The following is a 22,624-nucleotide window of genomic DNA, read 5'->3' on the forward strand; positions in this document are numbered from 1 at the left end:
AGCAGGCACATTGAAAGCACAAGGCACAGGGCACCTGGTAACCCCCCAAAAGAAAAGACAGAGCAGTGACACTGCCCAGCCACACTCCAGCCTGGAGTACCTTTCCTTGGCACCACTAAGTGACATTCAGCACCCTGAAGTTACTGCCATAGCCCAAGAAACAACTGGCTTTATTCTCCCCAGGCTAAACTACCTCAGTACCCATCTATTCCTCAAAATATTTATTTCCAGGAAAGGACATTCACATGCATTCTTTCTTCCCTTCCCCATCCACATAATTTGCCAAAAGCAGCAAACCCCCCAGCTGGATTTCCTCCTGCTACACTCCTGTGAACTGCTGCCTACAGCCAGGGCTCCTCTGTGGGTGCACCAAGGACTCCAGTGACATACAGGCATGGTACAATTACTGAAATATTAATCTCTCTCCTCAGAATCCCACTGTTCTGTGGATGTGCATGAAAATTTCATTAGATGCAAACCAGTCAATCAGCCTGGGAAGTGAGGGGGGGAAAGAAACAGAACCAAACTCCAGTGTTGGTGCAGACATTGCCTGTTCTGCTCTCAGTGGGTGAAGCAGCACCCTGACACCCTGCTCCTCAACACCAGCCTTCCTCAGATGCTTCTTCTCCTCATCTACACACAATACAGGGGGTTTGTTTTACCCTCAATGTGTGACCAAGCAAAGCACACAGAAAAGCAGAGAAGACTCAGGACCAAAAGAACCAAATATGATACTTATAAAATCATCTAGGTTAAAGATCAGGATTAAGCCTTTCTTAAATGCCATAAAAATAAATTCACCACCAACCATACCTTTAATCCAAGTTTAGCAGTAGAAGTGAACTGCAAAGCAAGCTCTACTGAGTTGTTAAATGCATTTTCATGCTTTTGGTTTTTAAAAGCTACATTATATAATGTTTTATATCAAGTGTACCACTCAATATATTCTTGTCCCATCCAAAATATTACATCATGAGTAGGTAATTGACAGAACTATGACAGGATCCAAAACCAATGGTACTACAATAGAGCTACCACCAAGAAATTAAAATTGAGGGGAGTAAATTTGCAAATATCAAAGAGATGAAGTGATTTAAGAGTACAATTAGCTCGGGAAAGATGGAGTAAACTTGCAAAGCCCAGCAAGACCTCAGATGGGAGAAAATGAAAGAGTGGTTTTCTCCTTGCAAGACTTACACAAATTTCTACATTTTTCCAGGGGCTTGCAGGTTTCTGGACAGACAGCTGTGCTGAACCATGTAAAATGCATACTCAAAATAAATTGGAATGACAATGGGACTGTCATATTACAGCTGTCAAAGAGTAGCATTTGCTTCAGTTCTCCCTTATCAGTAACTTGCTGAACCCAGCTCTCATTTCACAGGCCAATATCGATGCCATCCTCAGCTGGGTGGAAAGAAGGGGCAGGTTTCCTTAACATTTCAAATACTTTCCTTATCCATTACACAGGATTAGCATTTTAACACCTACAGAGGCCATGGAGTCTGCCTATAACAACAAATTCATGGAGGGGAAGTATCCCTCAAGCTGTTTACTCTCTTGCAAAATGTACATTTCTTGAGTGAAAAATAATTTTGGATTTTTTTTCGCCTTTAAAAAGTTCTATTTTTTCAGTTGAATCTACTAAAACAAGGTAGTACTACCTAACATTGTAGTCTAAATGTTAGGAATTTTCCTCCATAAAAACTTATTCCACAAACAACTTTAATTCTGTTACATTATCTTAACTACACCAGAAAACACTGTTAAAACTATACCTGGCTGCTCTGCAGCAGGGTCAGTAAGCATATAAAGTAAATCTGGAGACAATAAAAGTAGAATGAAGGCAAAGGCCCCACAAATATCTATCTATTTGTTCAGGAATCTTGACTGAAGCTGCTACTGTTGAAACAGGAGCTGTATACATACATCCAAGTGGATAAATCAATGGATAGTGAAGCTCAGGGCTGCAAATATCCATCTGTTCATTCATTCTTTTGTTAAGAAGTAAAGGCAAGACCTCTGTTTCTAATCCTGAAATCAACAACAAAAAAGCCCATCAGCGTTTTGTCTTTGTGTCACAGTGACAGCGTGCTAGTTGATAAATTATTAAACTGAGAAAATGCAATGCGCAAGCTTAAACATTTTAAATCATTTGAGGTAGCTGATCTGTTGACCTTTAGCTGGGATTCAGACCTGGAAGGGCCAGTTGGATGCTCCAGTGCCTCTGGCCTTCCTGCCATAGGTGGCTCTACAAGTCAGCAAAGCCCCCAGACTGAATTTCTGATGCCCTAAAGAAGAGGAAGCACCCCCAGAACACAACCTCCTGCATTTCCTGGTGTTGCCTTATAATAATTAAAAAATAAGATGCAGTTCTGTGCCCCAAGGAGCCCAAAGAGCTCAGGATCCAGCACTAGGAGCCATCACATTCCCCCACACCACAGCAGGATGGCAAAGCCACCTGCACTGACAAACTCCAGACACAGCTTCAGCACGGGGGCAATGTGCACTGCATCCCAACTCCTCTGACCACTGAAGCACACACAGGCAACTATGAAACTGTGGCACTCAACTTGCAAGTGCAATGCTAAATTAGGTACTTTTAAACCCTTCCCCATGGCCCTACAAAGCTCCAAATTGAGAATGATTATTCTGTTTTACTTGTAACTTTTCAACACTCAAAAAAGCACTTCACTGGTAGAGGAATGATTTTGTTTCCCAGGGTTCCTTTCCTTTTCATTTTATCAGAGATTTATCAGCTTTTATGATAAAACAACAGCAATGCTGACTGAGCCTGCAGCAGCACATTCTGCATGGCTGGAGCCCTGTGAGCTGGTGCTTCTGTGAGCTGCCAGCTTGCCCGGGGAGCCAGGAGCAGCAGCACTGCCAGCCCGGCTTGGACCCACACAGGAAGGCAAAGAGAATTTATGAATATTTAAAATCTCATGAATTTTAACCAAAGTTGTTAATGATTGATTAAATACTCTTTAAAAAACCCCCGACTGTTTAAAAATCAATTTGACACTACTAACGTCCACTGCTCAGAGTGAAGCGGCTTGAAAAGTCGAACAGGAAAAGTAGAAAAACACACCTAATAATTCTTTACCTGGTAACATAATTTAAGACAGAAAATGCTTTTTCATTACTAAATCTGTCAAGCACAGATTATAAATATAATTGCAATTTTCAAGTCATAGTTTTGCACATTTTAGTTGACCTTTAATTTCTGTCCTTGTTTCACAAGAGCGAAATCTCAAGCAAAAAACAACCACTCTCCTTTAATGTCATTAACCTTTTCCAAAGAATTTAAAAAGCAAACCACAAGATTCTGGAGCTAACTAAGTGCTTCACAGCTGTGTTAGATACAGTATCACTTTCTGGTTAATATACAACCATGCCAAATTTTACAAGTGTGTGACTAGCTGCAAGCCATGTGTTTTGTATTACTCTTCCTAATCAACGGCAATGAGCTCTCACTTACGAAAAGTTCAAATTATTTAATTCAAATTTCCTTGTTTATCACTTGAATCATGAGCACAACCAGTGATTTAAACCACTTCAGCTGCAAAGAGGCCTTGCTGACTGGCAGCAGCATCCTCTGGGCTGTGGGATGCTGGTGGCCGTGCCACAGCGAGCTCCAGCTGGGTGGCACCTGGGACAGCCAGGCATCCTGGATCTGTGTGGGGAAACGTGGAGCCAGCTCCAGACCAGGCACTGCTCAGTGAACACTTCTGTACTACAGCAATCCTTTCTGCTAGTAAATAAAACAAATAAAACTCACGTGGGTGCCTGTGGGATCAGCACCCAGACACATTTAAATGCACCAAGTGCCCAGTGCACAGCAGGTGGATGCACTGACCATGCAGTAACTGGGAGAAAATAATTTTTGTAGGATCTGGAACATCAAGTATATTTGTGACAGAAGCTCTGGTACTCCACCGGAGGCAAAACCACTAATTACACATCTTTTAGAACTTTCACTAGCATATCACCTAACATTTCTGGGATAAGGATTCCTAGTTTACATCACAGGATTATTTGTGCTCTCTCCACACTAACTGTAGACAACTCTGCATTAACTGTCTAATTGAAATAAAAATATTTTTTAAAAGCACATGTCTTCATATATCTACCATTTGGTGGAGGATGCACATGCCTGCAGAGATTTTGGAATGTGATGCTTCCTGCTACAGCCCAGCATCATGCACACATTGAGTTTATCATACCTGACAGTGCCAGCAGATCTGCAGTGATTTGCTGTAACAAGTATTAAATAATGAGGATCTCTCAAGAAAAAAGAGTAGATGCAAATGCAAAATCCTACTTTGTGACATATCCCCCAGCCCTGGTCACAATACAAAAATCTGTATTTTCTAAACACAACATAAAATTGTTGCCAATAGTTATTTGGATTGAACATTGATACTACTGCCTCCCAGTGCACTGAAAAGAATTAATCCTCTATGTACATATACTGTAGTTTGGAGTGCCATTTGTATTTATTTAGATCATGGATGGAGATTTTTCTCCTATTTAAAATACTCATCTTGATGAAAGTCCAGGCCAGTTATGATGCCTAAAAATTACCTGTGAAAATAGTTTATCTATTAACTCCACTCACTTGTGTATACATGCACGTCTCCAACTTTGAAAAACAACCAACAACACCAAAACTGAAGCAAAGGCAGGCCTGTGATGAAGACATAACTGCTGTGGGGAGAAGCTGCAGTTCATGGTGTCACACACAGCAATTAGCACAGTGCCTGCAGTTTATACACAATATTAATCTTTGCTCCAAGCAAAAATTAGAGTCCATTATCCTCCAACCTGTTACCTCTGTGCATCCAACACTTGTGCCATCTTGGATCAAATCTTTTCAGAAAAAAAAGAGAACTACACAAATGAGTTTCTCAACTGAGGATGAAGTTAAAGGATCCCTTCTGACCTCACTGCACACACTCCAGTCAAGACAAGTGCATCCCCCTGTGCTCCAAAGCCAGCAAAGGCAGCTGTCTCAGCCCAGTGCCTGAGATTCTGGCACCTCAACACCCATCAGTGCCCAGCTCGTGGCTGGGGCAGGGACCAGCCTGGGCACACTCAGCACGGGCAACACGCAGAGCTGGGGACAGGCAGACACTGAATCTGTGCCATTTTTGGACGTGGTAGCAGCAAACTGGCACTAGGAGAGCAGGCAGTTTATTCCCTTCCCAAATGCCATGTGCTGATGAATCCAGGTCACTCAGATCCCCTCAGCTGCCACAGGCTGGTGCTGGCTGCCAGAACAGCAACGAGAGCCTGCTTCAACTTGCAAGGGTGCAAAACTCAGCATGAGGAGAGCAGGTGGGTAATGGCTCCATTTTACACCTGAGGAAACAGCCACGGAGAGCGAGATGGCATCCCAGGATAACTGAGCCACTAGCAAGCCTGGAAATAAAATTCATCACCTCCTCTCCTCTCTGCAGCTCTGCTATCACTGTCACTGCAGGGCAGTTTTATACCACAGCCACCCAGCGACTGACTACGTGAATTCAAAAGGCTAAATCAACAGCTGAATATTCACCACTCAACAAAAAAGAGTTAATAAATAGTCTGCACAGAGCAGAGAGAAGCTCTCAGTGCATTTGGCAGCTGCTCCTCCACACTGTGCAGGAAGGTGGGATGGGGTGCCTGCAAACCACCAGCCTGCAGCTCCCATTGGTCCTGCCGTGCAAACAATCCTGCCTCCTCACACTTGTTTCCACAGCAAAAATTACTTGTAAGGATGGAGACATAACCCTGAGCAGTACAGGGCTGAGAGAGAGGGAGGATTTACTATCAGTTGTAAACGGCAGAACTGGCCTGGAGTGATGGGCTGAGCTAGCAGCAGGCAATTGCACCCAGGTTTTGCTGCTCTTTATTCTCTGTATAAAAAAACCCCAAAAATCATGCAGGCACCTCTGAAAGTGCCATTGTCAGTACTCTCCAGTCCAGCCCTTTGCTTCCAGGTGGCATTCCCTTCCCAAGTGGTGGAAGGTACAGGGAATGACTTCTGGAAAACCCTGGCTGCTGGGACAAAAATTACATAGCCCCTAAAAGAGACAGAATGAGAAACAAACAATTATTTAAAAACCAAAATTTACTCAAAATCCTTCTTTTCAGTCTGGAAATTCCTATTTTACAGGCAGACCAAGCTCCTCATGATGTGGTTGAAGTGCTGAATATGGCAGCAGTGTTAATCAAGAGCAAGGTCATGCAACTTGTTCAAATATCCAGTCATGAGTCTCTGGGGCCCACTTGATATTAAATTTGATATCAACTCACCTTCAGAAATATATGCAATTTGTGGAAAAAAAAATCCATCTTTTTAGCTCCCTTCAGTTACAGGCATTATTATTTCAACAGAATATAATTAGCAAAACTGCTTCTTGCATTTTTAGGGAACATAATAGTTCCAGTTACTTAGGAAAAAAAATAGAATAAAACTAGCTAGCTAAAGAATTGTCTGTTAAAAGCACAGACATCAATTAAACTCATTTTTGATTTGCAGCTCAGTAAATCCAAAAAGAATAAATCTTCAGGAAAAAGGCTCTCAGTATGAAAATCACTGTAACATCTGTGAGGTCTCACAACACCACTGTGTCTTTACAAAGCCAATATTCAAATGAAAAGGCTTAACTTGGGCACTGAGGAAGCTCACACCTTATTTTGGGGCCATCTCCAGAGGTCTATTAACCTTTCAAGACACTGTGAATAAACACTCATACACAAGTGACAGGAACTGAGAGGACCCTGAACTAATCCTCCATAGGTAAGGTTACTTATTGGAAAAAAAAAACAAGTTGAGGCACATGTGTACGAAACTGGTGGTGTAACTCATAATTTCAGAGTTTTCATCTGAGAAGACATTTAAAGGGGATCCACAAATCTGCACCTCAGTAATGTTATCACCCTCCCATTTGCAAAGGCGTAAATTCAAACTCTGCAAATAGGAAAAAAATACTTGTACCCTGTGTGCAGGCAGCACCTCTCCCACCCTCGTGACAAGTGGAGCTGGATCAGCACGTGAACAGCCCCCCAGAGCCATCCTGCTGCCCTGGACTGGTTAAAGATTACATCCTCTGTATTCACCCCAGCTCCAGCAGAGTTAATGCTCTCAGCAGTTCCTCTGTGGCACAATGCTGGCATTGTAATATTTCAGGGAGAAATGCCATTGTAAATTGAAAGTGTAAACCCTGGAGTGGAGAGAGCAGGTCTCAGGAGCAGGAGCACATTCCCTCCCCTCCCTGCAGTCCCATCCTGGCACAGACAAGGCACAAGGGGATGTCCCAGATGCCCAGCTCTGGATCATGGCATGCCTGCATGGACCAAGGTCTACCCATGCAGCTGGCCTTGGGAAGGAATTTATTTTGCCTTCATAAACAAGCAGAAAATTCCTTCAATGCAGTAGTGGAATCTTTATTACTACTTTTAACCCTTTGTACTTCTGCATGGCAGAAGGCTCAGGGTACTTTGAGGTTGTATGGGCTATTTCATGTCTATTTACAAAATGAAGAGTGTAAATGTCAGAGGATATATGATCAAAACACACCGTACCTGCAAACAGAAGACTGGAGTGAAAGACCATGTGTGTGCATGTAAAACCCACTGACACCACCAGGGCAGCATATTTAGGACTTTCTTCTCCTCCCCTGCTATAAGAATTTGCATGGCTGATGAGGATATCTTCACACAAAGCAATCTGAAAAGCTGATTTCAATCAGTGGCGTAATCAAAGCCTCAGTATTGCAAAATAATATGATTAAACACTCCATTATTTCAAACGCCACAGCACTAAGCAAATCCTTGGAGGGGAGTGCTTTTGTGCACTAATCCATGCATGTAATTATCGATATGCTTTCCCATGCCCTATTCAAATGCTCTCCCCTGAGGCTTTTCTTCCACTTACACTAGGGGAGGAAAAAAAAAAAAGCCAATCAGTTCAGTTTAAAGAACAAGTTGTATAACTCTTTTTGATCTACTGCCTGAAGGATCAAATAAGGAATTCTACCAGCTGTAACGTCAGAAGCAAACGATAGGGCCCTGCTTGCCCTGGTGGCCACCACCACGTGCCAGCAGCACGGGCAGGACACGGCTGTGCCCTGTGCTGGGACACGCTGCCACCCAGGCTGCTGCCAGAGCACCTGGGGTGACAACACCCTCAGCTCTGAGCTCTCCACGAGACTGCAAGGAAAAGGGTGCCAACAGATGGATCATACAAGGCTGCACGTCTTTAATGGAACTTAAGGATGTAAAAATTAAAAGCAATTAAAGGATAAGCAATTTGCTCTGTGAGAGATTAGAAAGATGCAAAGCAATGCCCACACTGGGTTTTCAGTGCAGGTGTTGACTTGCCTGTGCTGAGAACACCAGGCTGGCAACAGCACTGCCACGTTTACATGGGTTTGATCTTACCAGCCTCCTTCTAGGGCAAACCATCCAAAAGACAAAAAATCACCAAATGTGGTCAAGAGCACCAAAGACAGCGTATTAAAAACAGGGGAGAGGGGTTCCAGGGCAAGCACAGCCCCTGTGCTCCCAGGGACCCCACAGCTGCAGCTGGGCAAGGGAAGGTGCTGGGCAGAGAGGAATGGCTGGAGCCAGCCTCAGCCCCCACTCAATTTACATCAGACAACCTGAACAGAAGCAGATTCCCATTTTCTGGTGATTCTAATAGACTAACAGAAGTATCAGCAGAGTGCCTTGGTTGCTGCTTGCACACAGGCAGCAGCTCTCTCAGGAACTGGGGGACACAGCTCCTGGCACCCGCAGATCTCCTAGCAGCCAATGAGAGAATGGAATGACACATTTCTTCTGCTGCAAGTTAAAAATACAAAGGAAATTTCAAACATTTAGGAGCTAACATTATTCACTTTGATCTTTAAAAATATAACACCATCTGTAGCCGTCAGATTTACAGTACAGATCTCAGATATGTACATTATTTGTTGGTATAAAAAGCTGTCAGCAGCCCCGGTGCAAAAGTGAGGATCCTCTGGCAACCTCCTGAGTTTCAGAGAGAACTACTACCCTGAAAAACTTAACCATCAAGTTACTCATGAGCAACACAGTATTGACAAAACAAAAAAAAACCACCACTTCCCTTGCCACAAACCCCACAAAACTAAAACCCTGCAACCTGTTTGCACTGAACAGTGTATATATTTGCAGCTAATATTGGGGGGAACTTAGCCCAGAACTTCCTGAACCCCAACAGCCACCTACTTCTGATCCCTACAGACCTGTTCCTGGTCTGTAGGGATCAGAAATGTTCCTGGCACTTCTGATTTCTGCATGTCAGTGCTTCCAACATTGCAGGTTATGCACAGGTTATACAAAATGTGAGGTATGAAAGGATTCAATTTCAAGTATCAGCATTTTTCATGCTATGCAGGTCCCACTACAGTTAAAAAGCAAATATGGCAAAAAATTTTATTTTCCTGTCAGCAGTGTCAAAAATTTGTGTGGGCTGGCTGAAAATTTGTAGAATAAACAAAACATAGCACACATGCCTTTTATAAACTTATTATGCAAGATGAGTTTGGGTAATATGCAAAACCAAATAAAACATTCAAATTATTTTCTCAATATGCATTAGCTATTCCAAATTTAACCCCAGTTTTAAAGAGGTGACGGTCCTGAGAGGCCAGGCTAGGACACAGGCCAGGGGAGAGATTGGCAAGAGCAGTCAAAAGTCAGAACTCTTAAAATGTCAGATCATTAATAGTTTTAAAACCAAAAGGCTTTGACCTTTTAAACAAATATATTCACTCTGCTGAAAAACTCTCTTCTCACTTTTCTGAAGTCAAACAAGAAACCTTGGAAATTAATTCTTACCTGTATAATGCTAATGATGACTTTTCTCATGTTTGTAGTATTCAGCTTTTTGTGCTTAGAAATTAATACAAGAGCAGAGGACATAATTTTTTTTTTTTTTTTGCCTGGGATATACTCTGTCCTGCTGGTATTTTTGATTGAAAGACTGCACTTAAATCTGGCTTTGCTTTATGAAATTAAGGTCTGCTAGACATTAAAAAATCCAATTAGTGCTACAAAAATGAAGGCATGCCATTTCCTCAGTCTCATTTACACTAATATGGACTTTTTTCCTTTCTGTCAAGGGTGAAGGACACAGCTGAATGATGGGATTTTTTCCATCTCATTTATGTATTGATGTAATAAGGGCAGACAGGTAGGCCTATGCAAGTGCTGATTCTGTCAGCAGCCCAAGTTGCCAGGACTGTGAATATTGTCACTTATAGATTGATAAATGGACTACATGGACTAATTGTATTCCAGCCTCTCTGGACAGATGGCAAATCTTACAGCCATATGGTGATTATTTCCACTGAGCTGAAAGTATATTAACACTTCCCAAATGTTTAAAATGATGAGATGATCTAAAATAATTTTTCGGCGCACGTGGACAAAACCCAAGGGCTGGCTGGGCGGGCACGCTGGGGCCGGGCTCCCTCCCAGGGCCTGCAGGGATATCGATGGAGCTGCCTGTGTGCTGGCCCTCAGCTGGAGCCCAGGGCTGTGTGAGCACAGGGTGAGCTGCTCTGCACAGCCCCTGCTCACTGCCACTCTCTGCCAGCACTGAGATATGCACTCTTCCTTTTCCTGGTGCTTCCCATTCCTTCTCTTCTCTCTGGCTGAAGTTACTGTCCTACTTTTAAAGGTAACTATATAGCCAGCCCTGCCCCCTGAAAATCCAGTGGAGGACTGCCCAAGCCCTGATCTCTGGAGTAGGACTGACCAGGCAATGGACCTGCAACCCAAAAAGCCAACCATGTTCTGGGTGCATCCCAAGAACAGGTCAAGGGAGGCGATTCTGCCCCTCTCCCTGCTCTCCTGAGACCCACCTGGACTACTGCACCCAGGTCTGGGTCCCCCAGTGAAAGAAGGATGTGAAGCTGTTGGAGTGAGTCCAGAGGAAGCCACACAGATGATCAGAGGGATGGAGCACCTCTCATCTGGAGACAGGTTGGAAGAGTTCAGTTTTCAGCCTTTCAGTACCTAAAGGGCTGCAAAAGAGCTGGAGAAGGATTTTTTACAGTGAAATAGTGAAAGTAACAAGGGGGAATGGCTTTAAACTGAAAAAGCACAAGTTTAGATTGGATAGGGAGAAATTCTTCCCTGTGAGATGGTGAGGCACAGGTTGCCCAGAGAGGCTGTGGCTGCCCCATCCCTGAAAGTGTTCAAGGCCAGGCTGGATGAGGCTTCGAGCAGCCTTGTCTAGTGGAAGGTGTCCCTGCCCACGACAGAGAGGTTAGAAGATCTTTAAAGTGCCTTCCAAATCTTTAAAGTGCCTTCCAACCCAAACCATTCTGTGATTACACATGCACTAAACGCATTTTGCTATCCCATGTGAGCTCCCAAAAGAGAAATCAGCTTGGAGGGGACAGAACCACACCCCAGTAATCCTGTGAGACAAACCAAAGCAGCTGAAGAGTGACCAGAGGCTCTCCCTGCTCACTGCCAACCATTACCCCACAACCACTGGGGAGTTCTGCAGCACTGCAGGTGGCTCAGTGTTCCCCAGCTGCAGGTGGAACACACCAGGCAGGTACACATCCCTTTTATGAGCGATGCAGCACTCAATTCACCTTTCAGAACAATGGGAGAACACACACAGGAGACCTGATCCTCTTCTGCTCAGAGTTACTGCTTATTTATACCAAACAAATGTGAGCAAAATCAGCTCAAATTCTCCACAGATGTTTATGCTGGAATAATAAACCCATATCACATAAGTTAAATGATTTTTTGCTTTGCTTTCAGAACAAAATTCTGAACATTTGTTTGTTTTAAAATAGGACTGAAAATAATGTTTTGTGTTCTGCAGTAATTTGTTTTGCATGCATTTTCATGACAGGAAAGTCCTTGCTAGTGGAAAGAGCCACCTCCCTTGCTGGGGGTAAAAAAAGTTCACATATCAGTTTTCCCTATTTGCCATAAGTAAAATACAGAAAGTCAAGAGCTGGAAACTGCACTCTTCAGAGTCCCTGTGATCTAAAATTAATGCCTGGTGTTGGTATGCAGAATGGATCAAGTACTTGCTCACCCACTGAGGACAAGGTGCCAACTGGTGAGAAATTCTTACTATGCTTTTCACACATTCACACTTTAGCACCCCAAGTATTAAACCGACTTCATTTTTAAGGCCTCTTTCGCAGGTCTCACTACACACAGGGTTTTTCAGGAAGTTTTACTACCCCTGAAAGGCAGCAAAAGAATGAATCAGTTGCCCATTTCTCCCTAGAGAACGCAGACTAGCCCTGTGTTTTTCCATGTGCCTCCCTGCCAACATGACCCGGGTCTGGAGCTGCTGCCACCCTGGGCTCCGGCCAGGCTGTCCCCCCAGGCAGCTCCAGCGTCACGGCAGGGGAAGGAGAAGTGCCAAAAAAGAGATGGAAAAAGAAGAGAAAGAGGGGAAAAAGTAACTTAACTCCAAGGTGCAAAGTCTGGACCACCTGTCTAACCCACAGAAATCAGCTGCTCTTTGGTGGAATAACAGCACTGAACTATCCCAAATCGTTCCCAGCAGCTGCGTGTCTGTTTTATCTTCTGGCCAATAATTCAGAGGTCATCCTGCAAAGCAGCTGATGAGCATAAACTCTTTCCAGTACAACCTCATGTCACTTGTGCTAATTTAGCAGTTATTGGGAAGGGTGTTGGAGATCACTGCAATATTACTTTGGTATTTCACAAGAGAAGTTGTACAGAGTTGCACAATATTGCTCTCCTTCCAAAGGACAAGGATGCCAATTCATAAGGCAGGGAGGAAAGACCAAGCAGGGAATGCAAAGTGGATTAGATATTTTGATTCCTTTCCAAACTCTAAGCTTAAAATATAAGAAACTTTGGCAACTTCTCCCCCATAGAATTTGAAATGCTAATTTCTAACTCAATGGAGAAAAGTTCTCGCAAAGATCTGAACAATATGTATGCAGGATTATTACTCTGCAGCTGAAAAATTCAGAACAGACCTTCCCTGTGGAAGGAAAAGCAGGTACCCACAACCACAGGAGAGGTATTTACCCCAGGCTTAGGTTGAGCTGATGAAGGAAGCTGTCCCTACAGCCCTCTGCAAAACCACAGGCTCTGCAGAAAAGTCTGGGGAGGAAAAGCAGGGCCAGAGAGATTGCTAGGAGAACCAGGCTGCACTCTAGCACGTCCTTGAAAGATGATGCATCTCCCATAATATGCAATTTTGAAGGTCTCAGAAAACACATGTTCAGAACCTTCTGTCTGGGGAAAGTCTTGGAGGATCACATGGAAACTTGAAAGACATGATTTGTCCTTTGGAGCTCTCAAAAGACAAAGGGGAATTTCTCATTGTGCACAAATACCCATTTTCCTGCTCCAAAGCACGCAGGAAGGTGAAAGAGGCACAGAGGGGAAAGAGAAGTTCCCCAGGGAAGCATGGATGCAGACACGCTTCTGGATCTGCCTGGGAGATGAGCAGCTTCCCATCTACCCCAAATAACTCCTAAACCAACAATTCCCTCCCTGGAGCGTGGGATCTGGTCCTTGCTGCACAGCTATTGTGTTTCATTGTAACTGAGATTACAGACTCAAGCTTTCAACTCCATCCCCTTGAATTTGGGTGGGTGTAGTGAAGTGACAGATCCCTGTTCTCAGTCAAGCCAATTTCTGTTCTTCTTTAAAAGGATCATAAACCAAATTAGATGGGGTTTTATGAACGATCACTTTTAGGAGACGCTTTAAATACAAGTTTATGAGGAATACCTCTATAAACAACAGGCAACAGAAAATTATCTATCTCCTGTAATGGACTATGCAAGTGACAAACAGCTGTCAAACATAAAATAACCATGAAAAGAGAGAGTTCTCCTTCACCTGTGTGCTGTAAAGTTTTAGGCAACTAAATCTCCTTCATTATTTAATAAAAGAATACATTTGTCCCTATCACAGCTGGAGGAGAGGGGATTATTGTGACAGTCACTGAATTTAACATTGAGTACAAAGATACTTTTATCTCCTCCCTGTACACCCAAGGGCAGGAGTTGTGCCCTTGCTGTACACTGTGCCCCTGAGCACTGCCCACTTTCTGTCCTGCCTGGGCAGAAACCTCCTGGCAAGTTAGGCAGGAGTATTTCAGCTTTGGGGGTTTTTTATCAGGGATTTGGACCACATGAGGGTGTAAGAAGGACTTTATGAGGACTTTACCTGGAAGGGCTTAGGTACATCCTATGTACAGACCACATAAGATACAGATTCAGAACAAGTAATATTAAGAGAGGGGAGAAAAAAAAGGAAAAAGGAAACTGCATATATATTATGTTAGTGTTCAAGGGAGTGGGTGAAGTGGCTAGACCTCCTCTTTTGTACAAAGGTGGAAGGAGATTAAACTGACCACCCTGTGGCTCTCAAGTTAGGAAACCCCACTTCCTCATCAGGACGTGCCACGTAGTGGAAGAATAATCCAAACTGACAGCTCTGGGGGAAAGTTAAGCTAATGGGGACTGACGACATCACTTTCAGGATTGGCATCACATCATCCCTCATGCCAGAAACTGCTCCATCCCAAAAGGTAGGATCCTCCAAGGGCAATTGTCATCAACTCTGCAAGCCACATCTGCCACTTGGAGGCATGGAACAAGTTTTAAATCTGTAATTCAGACAAACTCATCCATGTGATTTGTAGGACTCGGGGTGGTTGGGTGACACAGGGACAACTAAGCTGTTGCCATCTTTGCACCAGGGTCTGAACTACCCACCAGAACAGAGCTCCTGCCTGTCTTTAGACACCACCATCTGTGAAATAACTGATAAAAAGGTGTCAGACTCTCCCCACATGTCCCACGCATCCTCCAAGCAGCCCTGAGTGCTGGCTGGGGACATTCTGCACTTCTCATTGCAAAGAACTTCTCCACCTCTTATCAAATGCTCTCACTGAACATTTTCAATACCACAAAACATTGCATGTTCCCACAAACAACTGCAGAGAGACATTTTAGATGTGTGCCTCAGATTCATAGTGGGAAGCTGCAGTACAAAAGCCTGATAAAACCAGGGAATGAAACAAAGGCAACAACAAAGTGTTGCAGATTACAGAGCAATCACCAACAGAAGAGAACTTGAGTCAGTCATTGCAACACAATTAATATGAGGGGAAACTGCACCTTGAAGTACTGCCTTCCAAAAGGAAAAGCTTTGAGTACTCCCCAGCTCTGGCTACACTGTCCTTCTTCCAGGTATGAAACAATAAGTAATTGAATACTAAAAATAAAATGCTCACACCTCCACATATAAAATTAAGATTTGCCTTCAGAGCCAAGCAAGATTAAAATTTTGTATTTTTTCCCCCCAAAGAAATACAGTGGTTCCATATCTGAGGAGAATCTACTGCAAAGTGTTAAGCAAACAACAAGTATTTATTCAGTAAGCACTCATACAGCACCACTCCACAGTTCCACAAGGAAGAAGCCTCAATACAAGCAGAAGCAGCTTTAGGAAAAAAATATTTTACAAGCTGGCTACGCATTTTTAAATGTATTCCACAGAGGCCTTTGCTGTCTTGCTGCACTGAGGTACTAAACATTGCCTGATAAGAATGCAGTTGCAGGATTATTATTATTATTATAATGAAAATGCTAATGGGGAACAACACTGGCAGCTCTGGAGGGCTCTCCCAGGCCTCTTGATGCATAGGCAGAAAAGTGCAACTTCTACAGAAATTTTCTTTCTGACTCGCAGAAGGGCTCGAGTTTCTAAATCCTGTAGGCTGCAGTGAAACTTCCAGATGGGAAGGAAACAGTTTGTCCCTTCAGGAATTCTTACAATCTTGCATTTTGATAAGCCACGTCACACAAATAAAATCAGACCAGTGCGTGGAGGAGGCAGGACAGGAGGATGCAGTGCCTCTGAAGGAAACAGGTCTGCACAGCAAGCAGCACTCCCTGCTGCTCACACCTCCATCACCCCCTTTTCCCTCGCTCCTCTGTCTCAAACCTGCACACTCTTGCTCCATGATAAAGCCAGTGTTGTTTTGCAGCTGAAGCTCTTGCTAGCCTTCATACGTGAAGCCCACAAATCCTGGAACACCTACACACAGAGCCTCCTGCTCCCCTGTGAGTCACCAGGCAGGCTGTCCCGCTTGCTGATGTCAGCCAGCAACATCCCTCCTTTTTAAACAAACCCTGAAACGCCTCGAGCATCAATTATTTAAAAATATTATCTTCATTTTAATCCTGACCCCAGTGGCAAAATTACCATTAGGAAGCAATTCCAAGTGCTGCAGAGGGTCCAGCAGCCTGCAAGAGCTGCTGCGTCAATGAGGAGCGAGCAGCCAGCTCCTCGTGTCACACATGAGCTCAGCAGCAGGGCAGATTTCTCTTACAAACAGGCAGAGAGCAGCCAGGATGTGTCACCAAAAATACAATCAAAGATCGACTGCATCATCCAATCTCATCTTGTACATTTTGCATGAGTGTGTATTACACAAGCCCTACTCACACCGTGCCTAACCTGTGCTGGCTGCTGCGTGGCTGTGGCGCAGCACCAACCTTCCCAGGTACTAATTGTCTATTCCTGCCTAATTGCTCTTGCCATTAAAGGGGCTTCCTTAATGCTCAAGCTTAAACACTTCCTATCTTCGTTTGAAGGCAATGCCCTTGTCACATTCTGAGGTTTAAGAACAGATCATCAGCTATTTACAGTGTACAGCTGAATTATCAGAGAAACATCGTTGAAATGCGTTCCTCTGAGCACACTTACATCCTAAAGAGCCATGACCAAATCACAGGATAAACAAGTCACAGGCTGTCTTTGCAGTGCACAGAGTGCAAAAGGAGATGGAGAGCATTCAAGGTGAAAGCAGACAGAGATTTGACCATGTGGCAACCTTGAGGAATGAGGATTTCCCACTCTGCACACACCCTATCACAAAGTCAACAGGAAAACCAACAGCTGATTCAAAATGCTTACGCGTCCCTAAGTGTACGCTCATGGGTGAGGCTATTTATCTTAGGCACTGCAATAACAGAGCCAAATGAATGAATACAATGAATACACAGCACTGCAGAAAATCTAGATGCAAAAACAGGCTGATGTCCTTGCTCTTGTGTTCTCAGCAAACTCACTGTCCTCTGCCTGGTTCATGCTGGGAATATGTCTGAACAGTTTGAGACACTTGATCACATCCTGGATCAGTTAAAAAAGTTTCAGTTTAAAGGAACTGAACATCAAATGATTCTTTTTAACATTTAAAAAGAATGTTTTGATTTTAAAAGAATTTAAATTATGCCTTTGTTATCAGGAGACCTACTCACCATTCTCTTTTCAAATAGAAAGAAGGGCTTGAGGGACATCCCAGCTTTGTGAAGAATATTTTATTTATAAGATTTTTCTCAAGTGATAATTAAATTAACAATGGTAATTAGGTTAGCAGCTGAAAGCAATGTAACTATGATGACTCTTGGCATCAAGTTTTCTTTCTGTCCACTCTTTCTACATGAGCAAATGTCCGAGAAATTTACAGCAGAACATTCAAACTAGTTGTGGCTCTGGTAGATTTCTCCTCTTGTAATTTCATGAACTTATCTGTAGCAGACCTCACAAATTCAGTTTTGTGCATGTGTCCGCAGTGCTGTGAATCCTCACATAGTCGTGAGAGGCGAAGTCACTTGCACAAAACACTGTTACAGGTTTGTTCACTCACCTGAATACAGCCACACCAAAACTCAAAACACCCACAAATCATTATGAGGCTCCAACTACTTGGTCCTTTCTTTTCTCTTCCACCCACCCCACCAAGCTCCCTGCCTCTCTAACCTTACATAAATCAGTTTAACATAAGCAAGGGACTACACACTATTGAGGTCAATGGAGTTTCCCCATCATTTCAATGAACCCAAATACTGCTCCAGAACACAAAGTTCTCTGGACCTGACTTTTCCACAGATTCTTGTACAGACACCTGTATTTGTACACAGGCACAGAATTCTCCAAGTCAGAATAACATCCATTTATATCTACCCTGCACAATGGAAATAGCTACGTCAGGAGCCAAGGCTGTGAAGAATCAAGCACCACCAGCCAGCTGCTTCAAAAACATGAGATGAACAGCCTCAGCACCTATCAGACCTCAGTTCCCTTCCCTTGAACACCAAAACCACCACCAGCTGGATATAATCTGCCCCCCTGAGCTATGCTGGGGACCAAACTAAAGCTGCTGACCTTAAAATCTTAAAGTCCCTAAGCCCAGAGTACCAACTCAGCTGTGTTCAGGCACACTCTTGTCCCAGCCCTGCTTTGAGGGACCCCAGACTGCAGGGACAGCCAGATGCCATTCTCTGCCTGCCCCTCCCAGGCTCTCCCCTTCCCTGGCAGACAGATGGCCTGGCCAAACTTTGGAGGGAGCTGGTGAGAGACTCCCATGGATTTCAGCGGGAGCTGGATGAAAGCCAAGGTGAATTTCCTCTGCAACAACACCATTCCCTGCCACTGAGCTTCCAGGCACAGCTTATCACCATGGTTTCTAAAGTACTGCTGGTACCAGAAAGTGAACACCCTCCAAAATTACTGTCTTCCTGTAACACGAGCTTCATCACATCTTCTCCTTTGTTTATCTCCTTCATTCCTCACATCAGGTTTTGTCTCTTACTCCCCAAACAAAGCCACGTGCTGGCCGATGGACGCTGGTACTGCTGGCAGCAGAAGGGAGGAGAGCAAGGCAGACTTCCCTGATCTCTTGGGTGTCAGTGCATAATAAAAAAAACATGTATGGCCACCCTCAGTAATAGAGCCCCATGCACCTTTCCAGGAATATATCACAGGGGAACAGAGTTTTGTTCAAGAGACCAAGCTCCCCAAGATGAGGTTACTTCATTGCCTGATCCAGGCTTGGAAACTCGCCATTTCCAAACCTCCTGGGGCCTGGCTCAAAGCTCACCTGGAGAGGTATGGACAGATCCCAGCTGGAGGGACTAAACTACCCCACTAGCCCTGGAGGAAGCAGCAAAGAGAAGACATCTCATGTCAGCCCAAAGAAAGGTGTGCTGTGAGCTAGTTCACCATTAACCTGTATCGCACACTCCTCTACACGGTTGTACAGCTTCTGCAATAATTTCTAACACTCAGGGGCCTGGTTGTCATTTTGATATTATTTATAAAACAGAATTAAAACACAATTCTAATGCTAGAGGGCATTTAAATCAGTTGAGTTTTAATCCAACAGATAATATAAACATCAGCTTCAGCAGTGAAGAGATTTACAGGTCTAATCCAAACTGGACACTTGTCACACACCTCATAACAGAAATTATTTGTAACGGATAGATAAGGAAACACAAAGATAGTAAAGAAATGAAAATAATAAAATAATTTAGGCACAGATGAAATAGCTGTCCAACCCTTTTTTAAATCAGCTAATACCAAAACCTCTAGCATCCTTTTAACTGTAAATTTAACTTGGAGGGCTTAAACTGAGGTCACACTGAGCCAGACCACAGCTATTAGGTGAGTAGGTACAGCCCACTAACATCAGAGACACTTCCCGGATTGTGTCAGCCCCTGGCTTGCAACAGCAAGAGACAAAGCAGGAGGTATTTTCAGACACAGATTTCTACAGCTGGAAATGTGTTACATTGTGGTTTTCAAATAGCTGAAGTTTAAACTCTGAGAGGATTGAGGCAACAGCAGCTATCAGATATGCTGGGTAGAAGAAAGAAGTGATTTGGGAAAAGATTAATTCCCTTTAAAGTAGACATTTGTCCAGTGAGATTCCTAACAGTGGGTTGACCAAAATACACTGGTTTTCAGTCAGCAGCAACTTTCACATTGACTTTTATGGACACTGGAGCAGATATTTTTTCCAGTGACTTTTTTACAACGTTGTTTTCATGTCCCCTGCATTACAGCCATTAGGTTTTTTTAAAAACATGTAAATTGTAAAACTTGACACTACCTTGCTGCCTCGCGAGTTGAACTAAACCAACAGTTTAAATAGCTCAGCTCACAGCTAATAAGCAATTTAAATAGCTTTGCTTTGCTAAGCTCAAGTAGCTGTATCAGGTTTCATAGCACGATCAGTCACTGCCAAATCCATAGGCAGCATTTAAATGAATCATTAGCAATGGTCACCCCCAGGAAAAAGAAAAAAGGAAAGTAAAAGAAAAAATATTTTAAGAGCTAAGAATCAAGTCATTGTCACAATTTCTATGAGTACATGCCCCATATGTGACGCCAATATGTGCCCAGGAAGCAAATCCCACTCGAATGCCTGGGCCAAAATATATTCATCCAAGTAAGAATGACTGAGCTCTGTGTTCTGACCACAACCTGCTTCACAAAGACACTCGAGTACAGAGGTGCCCATTTCACAGAAGGACAAGCTTGAGCATGCAGAGGTGAAGGATTTGCAGCACAGATGGAACCCGAAGAAAACTGGGAGGCTGCTCCTGTGCCGTGCGTGCTAAGCCACAGCTGCAGCAATGCCATCACAAACGTACTTCCAAGTTCTCTGGATCAGAAAGGTGAATGGCAAGATAATCATGTGCGACACAGGGAAAATGCATATTCACCAAACACCTTGTCTGAACTCTGTACAGAGTGCAAGAGAAGGCACAACCCACGCTGAGTGAATGACACTGGGAGCTTGAACTCACGTGCACCGGTGTAAGACTGAAATGACTGAGACACACACTAAATCAGGGTATGGAACCAGGCTAGTGAACTTGCCTGCTCCCTGTACAGGTCTGCAGGACCTGACACTGCATGGAGCAGCACAGGCAGGAGCACAACCAGAGCTCTCAAAAGCCTTTGGAGCCAAAGTCCTTTGCAGCTTGAGCAGCTCTGGAGGCAGAGCAGGACCACGCCGAGCCCAGAACTCCAAGTGGCTGACAAAGGGTGGAGGAGCACTGTGACCATCCACTCACTTCTGTCCAAGCCACAGCTAAACTGAGCTACCAGTTTGGAAATGGTTAAAAATGACAGCAACTAAAACATCTGCCTTTAGAGACACCCAGGCAGAGAGTGACAGAGGCAAGTTTCACTGGATGGATGTTTCTGATCATCCTGGACTCTGCGGGGCACTGCTGCTCCAAACAGCTTTCAATACTTCTTTCTCCAACCCCAAGGACAGTTTCTCTTTTATTTTCCAGTGAAACTCTGCATAATTAAGAAGCAGATGAGACCCTGTAATCCTGAAGAGAAACATGGGGAGATACTCACTTAGATCCTATTTCTCTCTCTGCCCCTGTACTCCTATTCTCTACTCCTGGGTATCAAATTTGGACACGTGCATGTCATTTTAATTCATTATTTATCCATATAGCCTCAAAATATATCACTTTGACATCAATTAACAAATCTATAGTGGGAATTTGGACATTTGAAAGCAGCAGAGGAAGCTCAGAAACTGGAGAACGATTCCTTGCCACATGGGGGTGAGGAGAGGCAAGGAAAAGGTGTAAGAGAACATAATAGGATAAAAATAAAGTAAATTAAATGTGTGGGTTTGGAATCCCCCAAGACATTCTGGTCGAGAGGATCTCAAACCTATATATAGTTCAAGCCAAAGGCACAACCTTAACCTCTGTTCCCTGATATTTAGTTCACAAATTGCCCTAATGTCAGCATTTGGCTTTTGTCCCCTCATATAAGTTAGAGGACGGCAAAAATGCTGGACTAATTTTTGGAAAGACCAAGCTGAATTCTCCAAGAGGCCACCACAAGTGGCCAGAGACTTCTGGCACGCTAAAAAAATTTTAAAGGGAAAAATATCTACACAAATTAGGGACCACCTGGCACAATTCAGGCAAGTTTACCGTGTGCCTCCAGCAGCCAGAGCTCTCGCAGAAGCATCTGACAATGAACTCGCTGCCCATCCCGCAGCTGACCGGCCAGGCACCGGAGCCCCGGCCCCGCTCCGCCACATCCCGAGCTCCTCCCCGCTCCTTCCAGCGGGGATTTCGCCGCCGGGGCTCTCCCTCCGCGGCGTGCCCGCTCCGCGGGCGGCTCGGGCGGGAGCTCGCTGCCATGCCGATGAATTTGTTACAAAACGCCGCTCAGGGCAGCGCTCCCGGGGCGGCCGCGCTGCGCCCGCTCCGCACCTGCGGCGCCCACGCGGCTCGGGACGCGGAGCCCACGCGGGGCCGGGGCCCGGCGAGCTCACCCCACGTCTCGATGGGCTCACCCCACGTCTCGGCAGACTCACCCCATGTCTCGGCACCTCTCGGCGGCGGCGGCGGCACCCCCGGGCGGCTCCCCGCGCTCGGCGGCCAGCGGCGGCCGCGTCCCCACTTCGCACATGCGGCCGCCCCGGCCCCGGCTGGCTGCGGCTGCACGGCGGCTGCACGGCGGCGAGAGCCGTCCTGCTCCTCCTCCCGCCGCCTCCCTCCCCCCTTACATAACCTCCCTCCCGGGCGGCGGCGGCACCGAGCGGCTCCCGCGGCTCCCGCCGCCTGCCAGCCGGCAGCGCGGGGGCGCGCCCGGGCCGCCGCTCCCCGCCCCGGCCCGGCGGGATGTGCCCGGCGCCCGGAGGGTCCGGGGTGCGGCATCTCCTCCGCGCGGTGCCCTCGCCGAACGGGGACGAGGCGGCGAGAAAACTTCGGGTGAAGTTGCGGGGTGTCCCCACGCG

The 22,624-nt window shown here is 44.9% G+C and overlaps 1 protein-coding gene across 4 annotated transcripts in view; it reads right to left on the reverse strand.

Annotated features, from left to right (window-relative positions):
* HOMER2 (homer scaffold protein 2) overlaps window positions 1-22,463 on the reverse strand; it is a 59,466-nt gene extending 37,003 nt beyond the window's left edge. For 2 of the 4 annotated variants that reach the window (XM_064389765.1, XM_064389763.1), the window contains exon 1: window positions 22,202-22,463. In XM_064389765.1, the coding sequence (XP_064245835.1) occupies window positions 22,202-22,296 (95 nt within the window). In that variant the 5' untranslated portion in view covers window positions 22,297-22,463. The remainder of the gene's footprint in view (window positions 1-22,201) is intronic. The other 2 variants (XM_064389766.1, XM_064389767.1) reach the window with 2 other exon arrangements.
* Between the last annotated feature and the right edge of the window lie 161 nt (window positions 22,464-22,624).

Source organism: Passer domesticus, chromosome 14 (assembly GCF_036417665.1).
Source record: "Passer domesticus isolate bPasDom1 chromosome 14, bPasDom1.hap1, whole genome shotgun sequence".
In the NCBI taxonomy this organism is placed as follows: domain Eukaryota; kingdom Metazoa; phylum Chordata; class Aves; order Passeriformes; family Passeridae; genus Passer; species Passer domesticus.